A 17271-nucleotide genomic window follows, 5' to 3' on the forward strand; every position below is an offset into this window, starting at 1 on the left:
TGATTTCTATAATGTTTTTTATTTTATAGCTAATAGATGCTATGTTTTTAATAATATTACAAATTATAAAATATCGTTTTGGTAGGTTCCCCATGCCTCAAAATATTTTGTCATTAAGTTTATTTTAGGGCTTTTGGTTCTTAAGGAGAATGTACTTAAAACGTAATTAAAAGTATTTTTGGCCTTTTCTGCTGAAATGAGAAGATAGGAAAATGTTCAGGCTTGCCACACATTTTGTGGGTGATTTGCTTTATTTTCTTATTAAAATTGGACTGAAATGTTAGTTGTTCTATATATTTGGGGCCTGGGTCATCTTATGTAAGCCATAATATCTTATTTGAAGAATGTTGAAAATAAGTATTTTTCTTTTCAGTTTGATTTAGTATATTTTATCAACGGATGGCTTACACTTAAGAAATGAAAATTCCGAGAAACACTTCCAACTTCTAGAGCGTGAAAGGGCATTTCTTTATCTCTTTATTGCAGAAATGTGGATAACCAGCTTCCGGGGCAAGCTATTCCAGCTGGATTCCCAGTATATCCCGCTTTCAGCCCCCTGCAGATGCTGTGGTGGCAGCAGATGTATGCTCATCAGTATTACAGGCAATAGTAAGTGAATCTGAGTTCGGTTTTTTTGCTTAGTGTGCTACTTGCTTTATTTTCTTTTTCATCCTTGGTGAGTTGGTTTGGGATTTCATTTACTGATGTATTTTATTGGTTTTTAAAAATTACTGGGAGAAGAATTTGCCAACATTTCAGCAGATACTTTCTTTTAAATTATTTGGCTAAAGAGAAAAGCGTTCACATCCAGTTCACATTAGCTAAACCTATTCTCTGTTTCTCCCTCTCTCCCCTAATTACATTTAGCATTGAGATGCTTTCTGTAACATTTTATCTACTTAAGAGGAGAAAACTTAGGAACGTTTCATTGGAAGGCAGCACATCTACATGAAGAGATAAGGACGCTGAATGAAGGGGAATCCCATGTCAGGGAGATTCGTGTTGACATAGGGCTAATACGGTTTCTGGACCGTCAGCATTTTAGTAAGTCTTGCTTCTGGTCAGCATGGATCTTAGCACCGAGCACAGCTTCTCAGCCTTCATTCTTCTGGACTTTTATGCATTCATTTAACATTTCTAGCTTCTCTTTAATGTTCTCTTATTTCTGTGATTTCGTTATCCTCTTCATTCTTTCTGTTTTTCTGATCACTCATTTTGCGTCCTTGATGGCTCATTTTTTCCCTTCTTCTAAATGGTAACATTGCTTGTTTAGTTAGATATCTGTGTACTTGCTGTGTACCTTATGACAGTCTGGTAAGGAAGACAGGATTCCATCCTGGACCAGTCCTCTTGGATTTCTTTCTTCTGTGGCCTTAGTCATTAGCTCTCTGTGGATGACCTCTATTCTTTATCTCCTGTACTTCATCCTGGTTGCTGGCAGATTTCCATAGGGAAATTTGCCTTTCCTCTAAATTCAGGATGTTCGGATTCGACACCACCGTCCTCTTACAAGTGTGCTCTTTCCCGACTTCTTTGTTAGTGACATAGTCTCTGCTTGTTCATCCTCCCTGAACCCAGCAGTTAACCAAGATGGTTAATATGTTGTTTCTAACTTTTGTTCTTCCCCTATATCTTACTTTCAGTATTTTGCCCAGATCTTTTCTCATTTTGGACCTACTTTACTGCAGTTGTTCTTTCTCCTTTTAGACTCTTTATTATATTTCATCCTGCTGCCTGGTTAATGTGCTTAACACAAAGTTGAGCCAGTCATCCTCCCAAATATCTGATGGTTCCCTTGCCTACAGTGTGAAGGCTGTATCCATATCCTTACTCTGGAGTAAGGATACCCCATAAAGCTGATGTGCTTTATGAACCTCATATCCTAATGTTCTCTTGCATGATCCCTTGGCTGCAAACAGGCTATTTGTGCCTTACCTATTGCTGTGGTAATAGTTCCTATCTGAGTGACTGCTTTGTGCTTAGTGCTGTGCTAGATGCTTTACACCCCTTGTCTCATTTATAACCTCCTGAGAACTGTGTAAGGTAAGTGGGGCTTACTGTAGCTTGCTACTAAATCACACAATATTATGTACATTATTTAACTTCTGAGCCTCAGGTTCTCTCCTTTAATGAAATAACTCACCTATGAATCAGAATATCTGTGAGGTAGGAAGTGTTTTGGAAACTTAAAAGCCCCCTACAGATACAAGTTATAAGCATACTAAATTAAATAGGCTTTCGTAGCCTGGGAAACTTCTGTTTTATTTTTTTTGCTATGTGGCTTTTTAAACATTTTATTGTAGAAAAATTTCAGCATGTGAAAAGATAGAATAGTGAAATGAATCCCTGTGTACTCATCACCCAGCCTCAACATTTATCAAATCATGGCATTCTTGTTCTAGAACTTGCCCCTCCTGTGCTGGATAATTTAAAGCAAATCCCAGATATATTATCATTTTACTGGGAGCCTCATATAGGAAAATTTATTCTTTCAAGCAATCTAATTATAAGCAAACTTCGGGATCACAAGTCTTCATAGGTTTACGAGTACCTATTCCAGTGGTTCCCAGATGGAGTTCCCAAAAGTCAGGATTGGGGTTGAGGAGTTGTTATCTGAGATCTCGTTAATATCTTAAAACACAAATACAAATTATTTATCACTGACGGTGGACACACAGGGTAATGATCAATGTACATTTTTAGGCATATTTTTCAAAACATGGCTCTAAGGGAGAGGTAGTAGCTGTGGCGGTAGTCATCCCATGTAGAAAAACAAAGGGGACCATAGTGAAAAGATTTGGAAAAATATTTGGTCATTACCTTATAAAGTAATTTAATGAAAGAGAGAAAAGATAGTGATTACCACGGCCTTCTTATCTCTTCCACCTCTCCCCTGCCATCTTAGACTGTGAGGCTAAGGGAGCATCCTTTCCTCAGCTACTCACTCCTACCATCAGTCTTGGCTCCACTTTTCCACTGGGATTCGTGCTTACCTAAGAAATGTGGTACGGGAGTTGTGATATTCCATGTAGGTTTATGAAAAATACATGTAACTCCCAAGGACGTTTTGCAAAATACAATAGAGTATATAATAAAGTTTTCTTTTCTTTTTAATATTTATTTTGGTGACTATTTCAGTCAAGCTGCAGTTTCAGCTCAAGCCACATCAAATGCCAACCCAGCCCAGCCTGCTGCTTCACAGCCTCTAAATCTGGCACATGTTCCTGGAGAAGAACCCCCACCAGCTCCAAACCTAGTGGCCCAAGAAAATCGACCCATGAATGAGAATGTTCAAATGAATGCACAGGGAGGTCCAGTGCTAAATGAAGAAGACTTCAATCGAGACTGGCTAGACTGGATGTACACGTTTTCACGAGCTGCGATTCTCCTTAGCATTGTATACTTCTATTCTTCTTTTAGTCGGTTTATCATGGTGATGGGAGCCATGCTGCTGGTTTATTTGTGAGTGTTGCTTGTTAACTTTCTGTGGTTTCTTTTAATTACTTTCTAAAACTGTTCAGCACAGAATTTGGCATATAGTAGTCTGTCATGACTGTTGAGTGAAGGAATAGGAGTTTTGGACTCCAGGTATCTAGTACCAAAAGCAAAGTAGGAACGTTATCGGAACTGTCTACAAGCAGATTTTTCTTTTACTGTCTTTTGTAAAAATTATTAATTCATTTAGATATGCTCTATCAATTATTTAGAACTTGAAGTGTCTGATGCACTATTGCATAAGGATGTTCTTTTTAGTTATAGTTATCAATAGTAAGACCTATAGGAATAGGTTGGACTTTTTTTCCTAAGTAGACATTTTCTTGCCCCCTTTACCCCAAGAGGCAAAGAAATATGTAGTTGAATTTCAATCTGAAAAATCACGGAAAAGATGTTATAACTCTCAATATGTTAGGACATTAAGATAGCTAGATTAGATATTAAGATATCTAGCATAGAGCTGGTAAAGCCTATGATAGATTTTTAGACTTAAGACCATTCCTGTTTTGCTGTCATTGCTTTGAGAGGGGCAGTACTTGGCCCAAAGTAGAAAATTTGGTCTTCTTATTTATTATAGTTGAAACAATTTTTCTGTCGTAGGACACTAATGTTTTACAGCATTACAAATAAAAACAGTGGTGACTTCTTTTCTTTTCTCTTTATTTTACTGAACAGACACCAAGCTGGATGGTTTCCTTTTAGGCAAGAAGGAGGTCAGCAACAGGCTCCCAACAATAATGCCGAAGTTAACAACGATGGGCAAAATGCAAACAACCTAGAACTTGAAGAAATGGTATGCTAATGAGGCTTTTGTATACTTCAAAAATAGATGTTCCTCAGCAGTGTAAGGAACCAATATGATAAAAGAATCTTGGGCATTCCACAAGTTTTTGTGGAATGGCACGTGAGGAAAAGTTAACATATATAATTTGTGTGATTTTATCTGGGAGAACTTAGAATATAATACTGAGTCAGTCATATATTTGAGTTAAGCAGGGGGCTCTTGGGTGGCTAAGTGTCCGGCTCTTGATTTTGGCTCATGTTATGATCTCAGGGTCGTGAGATAGAGCCCTGCGTCGGGCTTTGCACTCAGTGGGGAGCCTGCTTAGGCTTCTCTGTCTCTCCCTCTCCTCCTCCCTACTGTACGCACGTGCATTCTCTCTCTCTCAAAAAACCCCCCAAAAAACAAAAAGAATTAAGCAGGAAGATACCTGAAAATAGCCCAGAAAGAAAATTATGCACCTGGTGAGAATTTATTCAATTAAATTGGCAGTTATCCCTTCAAACTTGAATACTGAGGAATTTATCAATTTTGGATTTAACAAAGATTTCTAATGACCTGATATGTACCACTTCCTTATTACATGCTTATATTCCTTTCTGTAGGGAAGAATTTAATTCTTTTTTCTGTCATGAGTTAATGCTAACTGTTCAAATCCCTTAGGAGTATGTTTCTTGCTTTGTTTGAAAGGAGCGTCTTATGGATGATGGGCTTGAAGACGAGAGTGGAGAAGATGCAGGTGAAGATGCCAGTGCGGTTCAAAGGCCTGGATTAATGGCATCAGCTTGGTCTTTCATTACCACGTTCTTTACTTCACTGATACCAGAGGGGCCTCCCCAGGTTGCCAATTAGACCTGAAAAACTGTGCCAGCTACAAAGGAGGGTCTGACTTTAGGAAAGTGTTTTAAATAACAGTGCAATTTCAAAAAAATTTATTACTTTCTTTTCATCATCATGTACAGAGGTGTTTTTTCTTTAAGCTTCTCATGCATATGAATATTTTAAGCACAAATGGACTACTAAATGTGTGATTTCTTTTTTAAGATTCTAACAGAACATAGTATAACAATATTGGTCTTCCAGGTTTTGTTAATTTCAATTATGTGTATTATATCAAGGCAGATCTATTTGTGCGTCTTACTTCTTTAAAGAGCTGCTTCACATATAAATGTCTATAGCCAATAGCCCAGCCCTTCAGTGTATAATTTGAATAAATATATCTATTTTCTGTGAATTATCCTGAAAGTTTTAAACAGAATGACCTCATAGTTTTTAATAAAGAATATTATTTACCTAAAATGTGCTAGCAGCATCTTGCCCAGCCATAAAGCAATAAACTTCTCAATAATCTTAATTTTGACATTTGGATAAATAATGGAAACTTTCTATTTTAAGGGCATGTATCCCATCAATTGGAATTAGTACCTTAAAAAAAAGGCAGCTCTTCAATGGAATTAATAGTGATATAAATGTTTGATACAGGCAGTACTTTTATAAAATATGCTGGAAATTGCTCCCTGTGATTTTTTTAAATAAAAGGTCAATTATGGTAAACTGTCTTATGGGACATTTGTTCAGACCCTTCAGTAATGTACCCATTACATGTAAAAATTGATGTAAATTTCAGTAGTTGTTGGGAAAGGTTACTGAAGTCTTCAAGGTCATTTTCACCTCTTTGTGTTCCAGATGGGTATCTCTTAGTTCTCAGTCTGGAACCTTGATAGTCTATTTAAAAATCCCTGTGAAAGCCAATTTAGTATTTTATAAGAAAGGAGTAAGTTTCTCATAGGGTAGATAAAAATTAAAATTGGACAAATGAGGATGGGAGAATTTTGTGTGCAAGAACTTTATCTCGCATGAAATGTTTTGTAAAGTTATATGTGGTACTGATCTGATAATATATGATTAGATAATAGAACAAAACAGAAGATTAAGAAAACATTCATAAATGATTTTCTAAGTTGTTTATTTATAATGAGAAAAGTGACATTTCAAGGGATAACTGGTTAACCCTTCGAAAAGTAAAATTAGGTTTCTGTTTATAGATGTCAATCAAGAGATCATGATTCAATATGAGCAACTGAACATTCAAATACTAACAGAAAATACAGACAAATACTTCTATAATATTGGGGTGACAAAATGCCTTTATGGCAGAATCCCTAAAAGAAAAGGTTGCTATCTATATAATATTTTGACATACATAATGAAAAAGGCAAACAATTAGGAGAAAAAAGATAAGTAAGTCTTAAATTTTGTTAAAAGAAGATAATATCCCAGTAGGAAATGGGCAAGGATACTCTCTAGTCAGCTTGGGCTGGGTGGCTTACACAACAAACATTTATTTCTCACAGTTTTTGAGGCTGAGAAATCCAAGATCAAGGTGCTGGCAGAATCTGTGTCTGGTGAGGGCCCTCCTCCTGGCTTGTAGATGGCCATCTTGCTATATTTTCACACAGCAGAGAACAGAGCAGAAGCAAGCTCTCTGCCATGTCTTCTTACAAGGGCACTGATCCTATTCATGAGGACTCTGCCCTCATGCCCTAATTACCTCCCAAAGACCCCATCTCCTAATACTATCACATTGGGGGTTGGGATTTCAACATGAATTGGGGGGGGGACACACACAAACATGTCTGTAACAGATACAAATATGGGCAATAAATATGAAACAGATGTAATGAGTCCCAAGTTAAAACTATCAAATTGTTAAGATAATAATACTCAGTGTAGGTGAAGCTCTAGGGGAATATAAAATAGTATATAGCCTTTCCAGCAAGTATCAAATTTTCAAAGTGTGCACAGAATCATTCAGTGTCATCCTATTGTTTCTGGAATAAAGATCAGATTCCTTAACCTGTTTACAAAGTTCTGAAAGGTTGGATCCTTGCACCCTCTCAATCTGTGCTCACCATTAATGCCTCTTTTTTAGCTAGTCTGGTCTTCCAATTCTAGTATTCTCTCCTTCCAGCCCCAGGACTTTTAAAATTGTTATTCTTTTTGCTTGCATCACAGTCTCTTCCTTTTTTTTTTTTTTTTTTCCTTGTTAACACTTACTAATCATTCATGAGATCTCAGCTAATGGCCAGTTCTGTAGAGAAGCTTTTCCCTGGTAGCACTGTTCTTTGCAGATTACACCATTGCAGTTTACGTTTATTTCCTTTTGTCTCTCCCACAGGATATGAGGGCTATGAGGTTGGGGACATATTTATGCTTACTGTTATATCCCCAGTCCTAGAAGAGTGCCCAGTAATTAGTTCGATACTGAATGAGTGATTGAAAATGTGCATAACCTTTGAATCAGCAAGAGTTAGAAAGGGTATGGTGCATGTGTGAGATTTAGCTTTTAAGATATTCATTGCATTGTTTTAACGGGAAAGAATTAGAACTGATAGATGTTCAACAGGGTGAGCTATAGTACATTTGTATACTGTTTGGGTCATGATTAGGGATGGCTTGTTTCAGGGCTGATAGAATGAGTGCATCCAGAGGGAGGGTCTGGATTTTAACCTGAAAGCTAAATAAATAAACTGTCAAAGCTGCAAGAAATGCTTCATGGGTCATATCCTAAACCAGAATGGGTGGGTAGGGTAAGAATGCAGAGATAATTATGAGACAGATTGGTCTTTCTTCTGTTGGGAGCTAGAGATGGGAGACTTGGAGCCATAGAATTCATAGAGGGAATAGCATTGTAGGGGACACTCATGTGGAGGAAATGAACAGGTCTCTGTATCCTAGTCGCAGACTGGGGCTAACGAGAAAAATGCTAGTCATAGACACCCCCTCTGAAGGGGTGTGGCTAAGGATTCTAAGAACACTGGAATGTGTTGCTGGATTTTAATGATTTTCCCCACATTATTAATTCCCTCATGTTAGGCTCAATTTTGGTAAGTCTTTGTGAAAACCTACAGCCCAGTGTCAGCTGTGCTTTAGAGGATTAAGGGAGGAGCTGTGTCCATACTGGGGCCAGATGGTGCCTAGGGGTCTGTGGTAGTTTAGAGATGGTTTCCAGATGGCAAAAGAGCAGCACAGAAGCCCAGACACTGGTCTTTAGGCCAAATGCTGACTAGCGACAGCCAGGATTTGCGGGATATAAACACTTCCTAGGACTTCTGTTCCTTCCACATCACAATAAAGACTAGAATTTGTACAAACAGTATGGGCGAGAGGGTCGGATTATGTCAGGTGGGTAAAAGGAAAGGGTGATCCTCAGGACTGGAGAGTTGGAGACCATTCTTGCCATCGTTTGATGACGCATTATTCAATGCCATCATTCATCATTATTCTAACTGGGTTTTCTGGCTCCATCATCACTATTGAAATTTGGCTTTTCAAATGAGGGGAGAAAATACTGTGTTTGGATCCTCAGTTCTGTAGTTCCAGTGGCTGTTTTTGCTTCACTGTGGAAAGACTAAGGTGTGCTGGTTTATAGATCAGCTTTCTGTAAGTCTGGTATAAGTCAGACTGTCATATCTGGAATTGCATTGCTGGGTCTGCAAAACTGCACCAGGCTCTGGAATGTGGTGTTCTCAACCACAGAATCTTTCCTGGGAGTCCCAGTGTGGCTGGACTCACCTCCCCATGTGGCATCATGTGCTCTAACTGTAACCTGGGAAAGTGAAATAAACTGGCCGCATGGTGAGTACAAAGCATGCTTCTGGTATTTTATATCTTACATAAATATAATTTGGATGTTTCAATACTTCAACAATTAAAAGTACTTTAAACATTTTTTTGAAATTTTTTACGTGGTAGGAACATTGAACATGAGATCTACTCTATTAGCAGATTTTTAAGTGTACAATATGGTAGCATTTAAAAACATTTAAGACATTTAAAATGCTTCTTGAATTTATGTGTTGTGAAGCAATGTAAGCCTTTTATTAAAATACTATGAAATATTTGAAATAAAGGCTTTTCTTATAAAGAGAGCCCAGAATAATTAGTTCGGGTTCTTGTTCCTTAGCACCTGGAGCTTCTCTGTGTCCAGGAGTTATAGTAAGCAGAAAGCTTTTCCCAGCACAATGACAGCTCAGCTCTAATATGGGGAGGACAGCAAAAGATCTGTCTCCCTTTTCCAGAGCAAATGGTGGTGGTTACTGTCTCTCATTATATTTGGATACACCCTCGAGGTCATAGTCCAGGAGGGCTAATTTCCTGAGTCTTTTTGCAAAGCTTACTTCCTTGATCCTGCTGCGAAATTCCGATTCTCTTACTCCAATTGATCTACTTTCCAAAACGAACATACCAATACCTGTGTAAACTATTTCATGCGGTACAGTGAGCCATTCTATCCAAGGGTTCCAAAGCCACAGGAAAATTGGAAAAATTAAGATCTGTGTTGGGTCTTTACCAGTTACCACTCCTCACAGAGAGTGCATTGGAGAAAAGCAGCTGTTTTGTGTTAATTTATGTAATTAATAATACAAATTATTATAGTACTTTGAAAACTTACTACATTTGAATAACATTTGAATATTTGCTACATTCCTGGCTCTGTGCTCTACCTGCATCTAAAAAAAAATCCTTAAAACAACTCAAGGTGGGTGCTGCTGTTACTTCTGTTTTTCTAGATGAGGACACTAAGACTCAAAGAAGTTAAATAGCTCACCTAAGTCACATAGCTAGTAAGTGACAGAGTCAAGATTTGAACTTGTCTATTTTACATCAGAACTTTAACTCTTTAAAATTAATTATTCAAGTAAGGCACCTGGAGACTTCAGCTTCCAGCAATGGGTGATTAGCCTGTTCTGCACCAACCCTTACGCTGAGAAAACTAGAAAAATTAGAGCATGTGTATCTATTAAGACATCAGAGAGCTATCAAGAAAGCAAAGGCCAGTTTTCCAGACAGATGTGACCTACATTTGGTGCCACTTTTTCCCACCTCAAAGCCTTGTTCATCAAGCATAGTGGCTGGGAAGCTGCGCAAAAATTTTGGGGAGACTCATAGGTAACAAAAATTAAAGTCCACGATGCAACGAGTGAAAGTGCTTTTGAACACCCCAGGCTTTCTATTGGGACCCAAAAGGGCTACCTACCCCTCCAGTACACAAACTGGAAATGGGCCTGTTCTCATAGGGACTGAAGCCCAGTCTCAAATCACCTCAGCCCCTAACTGAATGTAGGAATTTGCACCAAACCTAGTAACAGCCAGAAGCAAAAATAAATCCCCACGGAAGGAAGATAACATCAGGCGTTTCTCAAATTTCTCTATAGTTGTTTTGAAGTCTTTTCATGAATAAAAGTTAACTAAGAATACAGAAACCTAAGATTTGACTAAAATGAAAAAGTGAATAGAAACAGACCCTCAGAAAATTCAGATATTTAGCCTTATCTGACAGACCTTAACAATAGCTAGGATTAGAATGTTCAAGGAATTAAGGGTTCCGGTCCAAGATGGCGGCCTAGGGAGAACCAGAACTCACTCCACCGGAGGCGCCAAATTTCACCTACTTACAGAGCAGCTCCTCCTGAGGAAGAACTGAGGGCCCACTCAACAGGTTCGGCACAAAAAAGAGAGAACGCAAAAGAGAACAGCAAGAGAGCCAGAGACAAGGTAAGGAGGGAACCCCACGCCGACAGCGCCGCTAACGGCGACGGGGAGGGCTAGTCCTGAGGAACTGGGAGCAGACCCCTCTGTCCAGGGGCACAGGGAAAAAGGAGTTTAAAAGAGCGACTAGCATAGAAAAGTCCGCTCTAGGACTCCGCCAACAGGCGGGAGAGCCGCTGGACTTCTCTGGCGGGAAGGGGGTCTGTGGGTCCGCTTTCCTTCTTCACCTTGAAAGCGCAGAGCGGTGCACGGGCCGGGCGCCCTAACCCGCCTGCCGGCTTCGTGAGCCCGGGTCCGCGGCCTGCACCAGCCCCAGCCCCAGCCCCAGCCGTCTTCTAGGGCGGCCCCAGGGCGCTGCGCACTGGGACGCCACTGAGTAGTGCTCACTAGGGCTCCAGCCTTCCTGCCCAGGTGACGGGGGCGCCATTCACCCTGGCATGCTCCAGCCCCACACCACTTGGGCTTCAGGTGGCTTGTTAGAGCAACCCCTGCACAGAGCGCTCAAGAACCTTGCCGCTGACGTCTCCTTCAGATCTAGCTGCCCTGCCAGGGTGCCCCTAGAGTCACGTGCTTGGGAGCCCCTAGCCCGTGCCTACATCAGTTCCAGCCACCTTGTCAGGGCGCCGCCTGTGCGGAGCATCCCGGAACACTCCCACTTGCGCTGGCTTTGGCTCCTGTCGTCAGGCCAGAGTCCTCCCTGAGCCGAGCACCCCGGGACACCATGGCTTGCACCCATTTCTGCTTCAGCTGTCTTGCCAGGGTGCCCAGCGTGCAGAGTGCCCCGGGATACCCTGGCTTGCACCCACTCCACCTTTAGTTGTTTTGCCTGTTCCCACTGTGCAGAAAGGCCCAGGACCTCCTGGCCTATCCCCTGGCTCAGTTTGAGCTAACCTGCCAGGGCAGCCTCTACATAGAGAGCCCCAGAACACCCTAGATAACACCCACTTCAGCTTCGGCTGTTGTGCCAAAGTGCCCTATGTGTGTAGAGCCTCAGAACACCCCGGCTTGCACTCACTTTAGCCTTAGCTGCCCTCTCAGGGCACCCGCTGCATGGAGAGCCCTGGGACCTGGGGAGAAGAGTGGAAGAACCCAGTGAGACTTTCAGTAAAGAGATAGAAAATATAAAAAAGAATCAGAATTGAAGACTACAAAACTGAAATAAAAAGTACACCAGAGGGAATCAACAGCAGATTAGCGGATGTAGAAGAATGGATTAGCAATCTGAAAGACAGGGTAATGAAAAGCACCCAAGCTAAATAACAAAAAGTGAAAAGAATAAAAAACATGAGGATAGGTTAAGGGATCTCTTAGACAACAGCAAGTGAACAAACATTCACATTATAGGGGTCCCAGAAAGAGAAGAAAGAGAAAAAAGGGCAGAAAACTATTATTTGAAGGAATTATTTGAAGGAATAACTGAAAATTTCCCTAACCTAGGTAAGGAAACCATCAATGAAACAAAAGACAATCTACTGAATGGGAGAAGCTATTTGCAAATCATATATCTGATAAGGGGTTTATATCCTAATATATAAAGAACTCATACAACACAACACTAAAAAACAGTCCAGTTATAAAATGGGCAGAGGACTTGAATAGACGTATTTCCAAAGAAGACATCCAGATGGCCAACAGACATATGAAAAGATGTTCGACATCACTAATCATCAGGGAAATACAAATCAAAATCATATTGAGCTATCACCTCATTCCTGTCAGAATGGCTAAAATAAAAACCACAAGAAACAACAACTGTTGGTGAGGATGTGGAGAAAAAGGAACCCTGGTGCACTCCTGGTGGGAATGCAAATTGGTGAAGCCACTGTGGAAAACAGTATGGAGCCTCCTCAAAAAATTAAAATGAGAAATACCAAATGATTCAATAATTCCACTATTGAGTATTTATCGAAAGAGAATGGAAACACTAATTTGAAAAGATATATGCAATGTTTATTGCAACATTATTTATAATAGTGAAGATATGGAAGCAACTAAGTGTCCATTGATAGACAAAAGGATATGGAACACACACACACACACACACACACACACACACACACACACAGAGGAATATTATACAGCCATAAAAAGGATGAAATCTTGCCATTTGTGACAACATGGATGGACCCAGAGTCTATTATGCTAAGTGAAATAAGTCAGACTGAGAAAGATATATGATTTCACTTATACATGGAATCTAAAAAGACATGAATAAGTAAACAAGAAGCAGAATCAGACCTATAAATACGGAGAACAAACTGACGGTTACCAAAGTGGAGGTGGGTAGAGGCATGGGCAAAATGAGTGAAGGGGAGAGGGAGACACAGGCTTCCAGTTATAGAATGAATAAACCACAAGGATAAATGTACAGCATTGGGAATATAGTCAATCGTATTGTAATAATGCGTGGTGACAGATGGTAGCTACACTGTGGTGAGCAGAGTGTAATGTATAGAGAAGTGGAACCAATCTGTTGTACACCTGAAACTAATGTAACATTGCATGTCAACTATACTCAAATAAAAACGTTTAAAAACAAATAAAAAAATGTTCAAGGAATTAAATGACAAGAAGGGGGAATTTCATCAGAGACCTGGAAATCACATAAAAAGGAAATTCTAGAAATGAAAAATAATATAGCTAAAATTTAAAAATCAGTAGATGGCTTTGATGGTCACGGTTTAAAAGAGAATTAGTGAACCCAAAGCTCAGCAAATATCCAGACCGTTGAAGAGGGAATGGGGGAGAATAGAGCAGACACAATATTTGAAGACACAATGGCTAAGAGTTTTCCAAAATTGATGAAAGATATTGAGCTACAGATGTAAGAAATGCTATTAACCTCCTAGCAAGATAAAATTACTTTCTAGTAAAACTGGAAAAAAAAGGACACATTTTAAAAGTAGCCAGACGAAAACTTTCGAGGAAGCAACAGTAAGTAAGCCTAATAGGTGATATTTTCAAAGAGCTTAAAGAAAACAACAGCCAACCTGGGAGACTATATGCAACACAAATATCCCTCAAAAAGACATTTTCAGGCAAATGAAGATAGTTTGTCACCATTTGAAAGTACCAAAGGTACCAAAAGAAAATACTAGTGCGTGTTTGAGCTAAGGAGAATGGTCACAGATCACTTGGAGGTGCAGAAAGGAATCGAAAAGCAATGGAAAGGTAAATATGTGTATAAATCTAAAAAGATAATGCCATAAAATAGGAATTTGATGCTTCATGGGGTCTTACATGTATAATGAACTACAGAAGTAGCCTATATGTCTGATGGGAGGTAAATGGAATTGAATATCCCGAGGTCCTTAAATTGTCTTGGAAATGGAAATGTTGAGGGCACTAATTTATATTAGGAATTAATAAAGCAGGGTGTATATTTTAATTTCTATGGTATTTACTAAAAGAATAATTAAAATGTAAACCAAACATATGATGGAAGGGGAATATGACATTTTAAAAATTCAAAAGAAGGCAAGAAAGGAGAAAAAAGGAGCATAGCACAGATGGGAACAAATGGAGCAAACAGTAAGAAGGTAGATTTAAGCCTGAATGCTTCAATATTTATACATCATGCATAAGTGGACTAAATATTACAATTAAAAGACGATATTGCCAGCCTGGATAAAGAACAAAACCTAATTCTATGAGACTTAAAAACAACAAACCTGAAGTATGGGATATGGGAAGGTTGAAAGTAAAAGACTGGAAAAAGCCTTGCCATGCAATTATGAACCAAGAGGAAGCTGGTGTATTTGGTATCCAAAGCAGACATTAAGGTAAGAAGCATTACTGGAGTAAGAGGGATATTTCATAGTGATAGAAGTTTCACTTTACGAGGAAGGTGCAGCTCTCTGAGGGGTTTGGGTTGTTTATGAAGCCCAGATAGGCTGCCCAGGCCCTGCTGCATCTTGGTCTGGCTCAGGAAGCTAACAGTCAAGAAGGACCAGACTCAAAGTAACTATCTGAAGATAGAGTGCAGGGGTGTGTGTGTGTGTGTGTGTGTGTTTTACGGGAAAACACGGGATGGAGTAGCAGCATTCGAAAGGACAAGAAACGTAACATGTAACATTTTCTTTTTATAAATCAAATAAACGCTGGCTCTGGGCCTCCCCACTCCCAGCCCGGCATTTTTGGGTCAGCAACATTAAGAAATATTATTAATAATAGATCACACTCTTCAAATGTTGACTCATCTAAGTTCCTTGCATGTATTCTTTTAATTTTCACAACAACCCCAGGATGTAGGTATGTTTATTACCGTTTCTATTTTGCAGATGGAAAAATCAGCAGTCAGCAGAGCTGGTATTCAAAACAAGGCAGTTGCCTGTCACAGCGTCTGCTCTAAGCACTATGCAGTATGGCTTCTGGATTTTACAACGTGTCTGGCTTTTTGGATACATGTTATCATACCTCTCATAAACTGTCTCTTCCATTTCAATAACTCAAGGTTGTCATGGAAATTGTGCACAAGGGGTTAGAGAGGAGCATGAGAGGGAATACATATTTATTGGGGGCCTACTGTGAACCCATTGCTCATTGAGGTCTGTTATAACAACATTAAATGTAACTACTATTAGCCTCACTTTCAATATGAGGCAAATAAGGGTCAGCAACATTCAGAGGCTGAACAAGCCACCTTGAAGACGAACAGAGAAGGGATCTCTCCTGGTCCATCTGACTCCAAAATCTCTCTGCCCAATAAAACACATTGGCTTGTCATCTTATGAAATTAGTCAACTAATTAAATCTTGGCATGTTGCTTCTTCAAGGTTGTGAACCTCTGCTAAATAACTAGTTTTATGCCCGCCATAACAGGGACCACAGAGGCAGGGATTAGCATTGTTGCACTTTCTTATTTCAGCACTAGATGGTGATGTCCCACCGCATATCTCTGCTGCTGTGAGTCCTAGAGGACGGTTACTCAGAGCTTGGGGGCCCTGTGGGCAGGATGTTATTGCATGGTGCACTGGGTGTTATATGCAACTAATGAATCATCGAACTTTACATCAAAAACCAGGGATGTACTGTATGGTGACTAACATAATATAATAAAAAAAATATTATTAAAAAAAAAAGGATGTTACTTCACAGTAGCATGAGAAAGCATGAGAGAGAGGAACCCCTCTCTTGGCCCTGACAGTCTGATCTTTATGCTCACCGCGGGGAAGGCTGGAGCCTGTGGCCCCCAGTCAGCTCCAGGATGCACGGTACTGACAGCCTGCCCCTCTCTCAGACAGTTTTGGGTTGAACTTCACCAAGCCCTGGTGAGTGGACTTGGGCACGCACTTACCCACAGTGGGGCCCCCCTACCTCAGAAGTTCCTGCAAATGAGGCAAGGTTTGTGGGCATCTAGGAACTTGGCACTGGGGTAGAGGCTCAGGAGAACTTCGATTTAAAAACTCAGTTTGTCTGTAATCCTGGTGCAGGACAGTCCTGCCCCTTTCAGCCACTTTCTTATCCTCCTCTTGCTCCTTCTGGGGATTTGCTTGAGGTGAGAGAATCATCTCAGATAAGAACGCATATCATGGCTCTTCCCTGATGTGCTGGCAATGGTCTGAAGAGCTGCCTTCAATAAAACTGTTTTGGGGAGATTGCCATAAACTCCATGGGTTTAACTGTTTTAAACTCTGTTCAAAAGTGTTAAGGATATGAAAGACAAAGAGAGAGGAACTGGCCCGGACTGGAGACGTGGCAACCAAATGCGAAGTGTGATCCTGGACCAGAAAAAGGGCATTAGTGGGGCACTTGGTGACATTTGAAGATAGTTTGTAGATTAATTAATAGTATTCCTTCAAAGTTAATGTCTTGGTTTTGATCACTGTACTACAGCTATGTAAAATGTTAACATTTAGGGAAGCTGGGTGAAGGGTGTACTAGTTTTGCAGTTTGTTGCCTGGATTATTTCAAAATTGAAGATTCAATAGGAAAAAAAAATCTAGAAAAACATGACCTTAATATTATTATGGAATATTTCAAACATACAGAAAAATACAGAGGATAACCACCACTTGTGCAGATGCCACAAGAGTGCTGTGGGGGGCGTCAGAGAGGTGAGTGGCTCCTGAGGGAGCTAAGCATTGTCTCACTCTCTTCCTGTGTCCAGAGTTGACTCCTGGTGGTTGAATCAGACCGTTATTTTTCAGGCAAGGGTCATTTAAATTTTTGACAGCCTCTACTTTGGACAAACTCACAGAAAACCCACCAATAAGACGACAGTTTTTGGTAGTGAGAGAACACCCTCTGCCTCATGCCTTACATCACAGTTCCCTTGGGAGACACTTTTCTTCAGTCCTCAGCTCTTATTACAGGGGTTTAATTATTGCTGTTTAAGACTCAAGCACGTAGATAAAAGTGGCCATGATTGCTTGATGTTTCTTTTGATCTTTTCCTTTAGCTTCTTTAACTTGAAAAAATGAATGTTTAATTTTAAAACAGTT

At 39.9% G+C, this 17271-nt stretch overlaps 1 protein-coding gene across 1 annotated transcript in view; it reads left to right on the forward strand.

Moving 5' to 3' along the window:
* HERPUD2 (HERPUD family member 2) overlaps window positions 1-5830 on the forward strand; it is a 28795-nt gene extending 22965 nt beyond the window's left edge. The window contains exons 6-9 of the mRNA XM_045792874.2: window positions 487-609; window positions 3139-3462; window positions 4171-4288; window positions 4967-5830. Coding sequence (XP_045648830.1) covers window positions 487-609; window positions 3139-3462; window positions 4171-4288; window positions 4967-5128 — 727 coding nt within the window. The 3' untranslated portion in view covers window positions 5129-5830. The remainder of the gene's footprint in view (window positions 1-486; window positions 610-3138; window positions 3463-4170; window positions 4289-4966) is intronic.
* Window positions 5831-17271: the final 11441 nt, after the last annotated feature.

This window comes from Ursus americanus, chromosome 3 (genome assembly GCF_024610735.1).
Source record: "Ursus americanus isolate L20-20 chromosome 3, mUrsAme1.1.p, whole genome shotgun sequence".
NCBI classification, from domain to species: Eukaryota; Metazoa; Chordata; class Mammalia; order Carnivora; family Ursidae; genus Ursus; species Ursus americanus.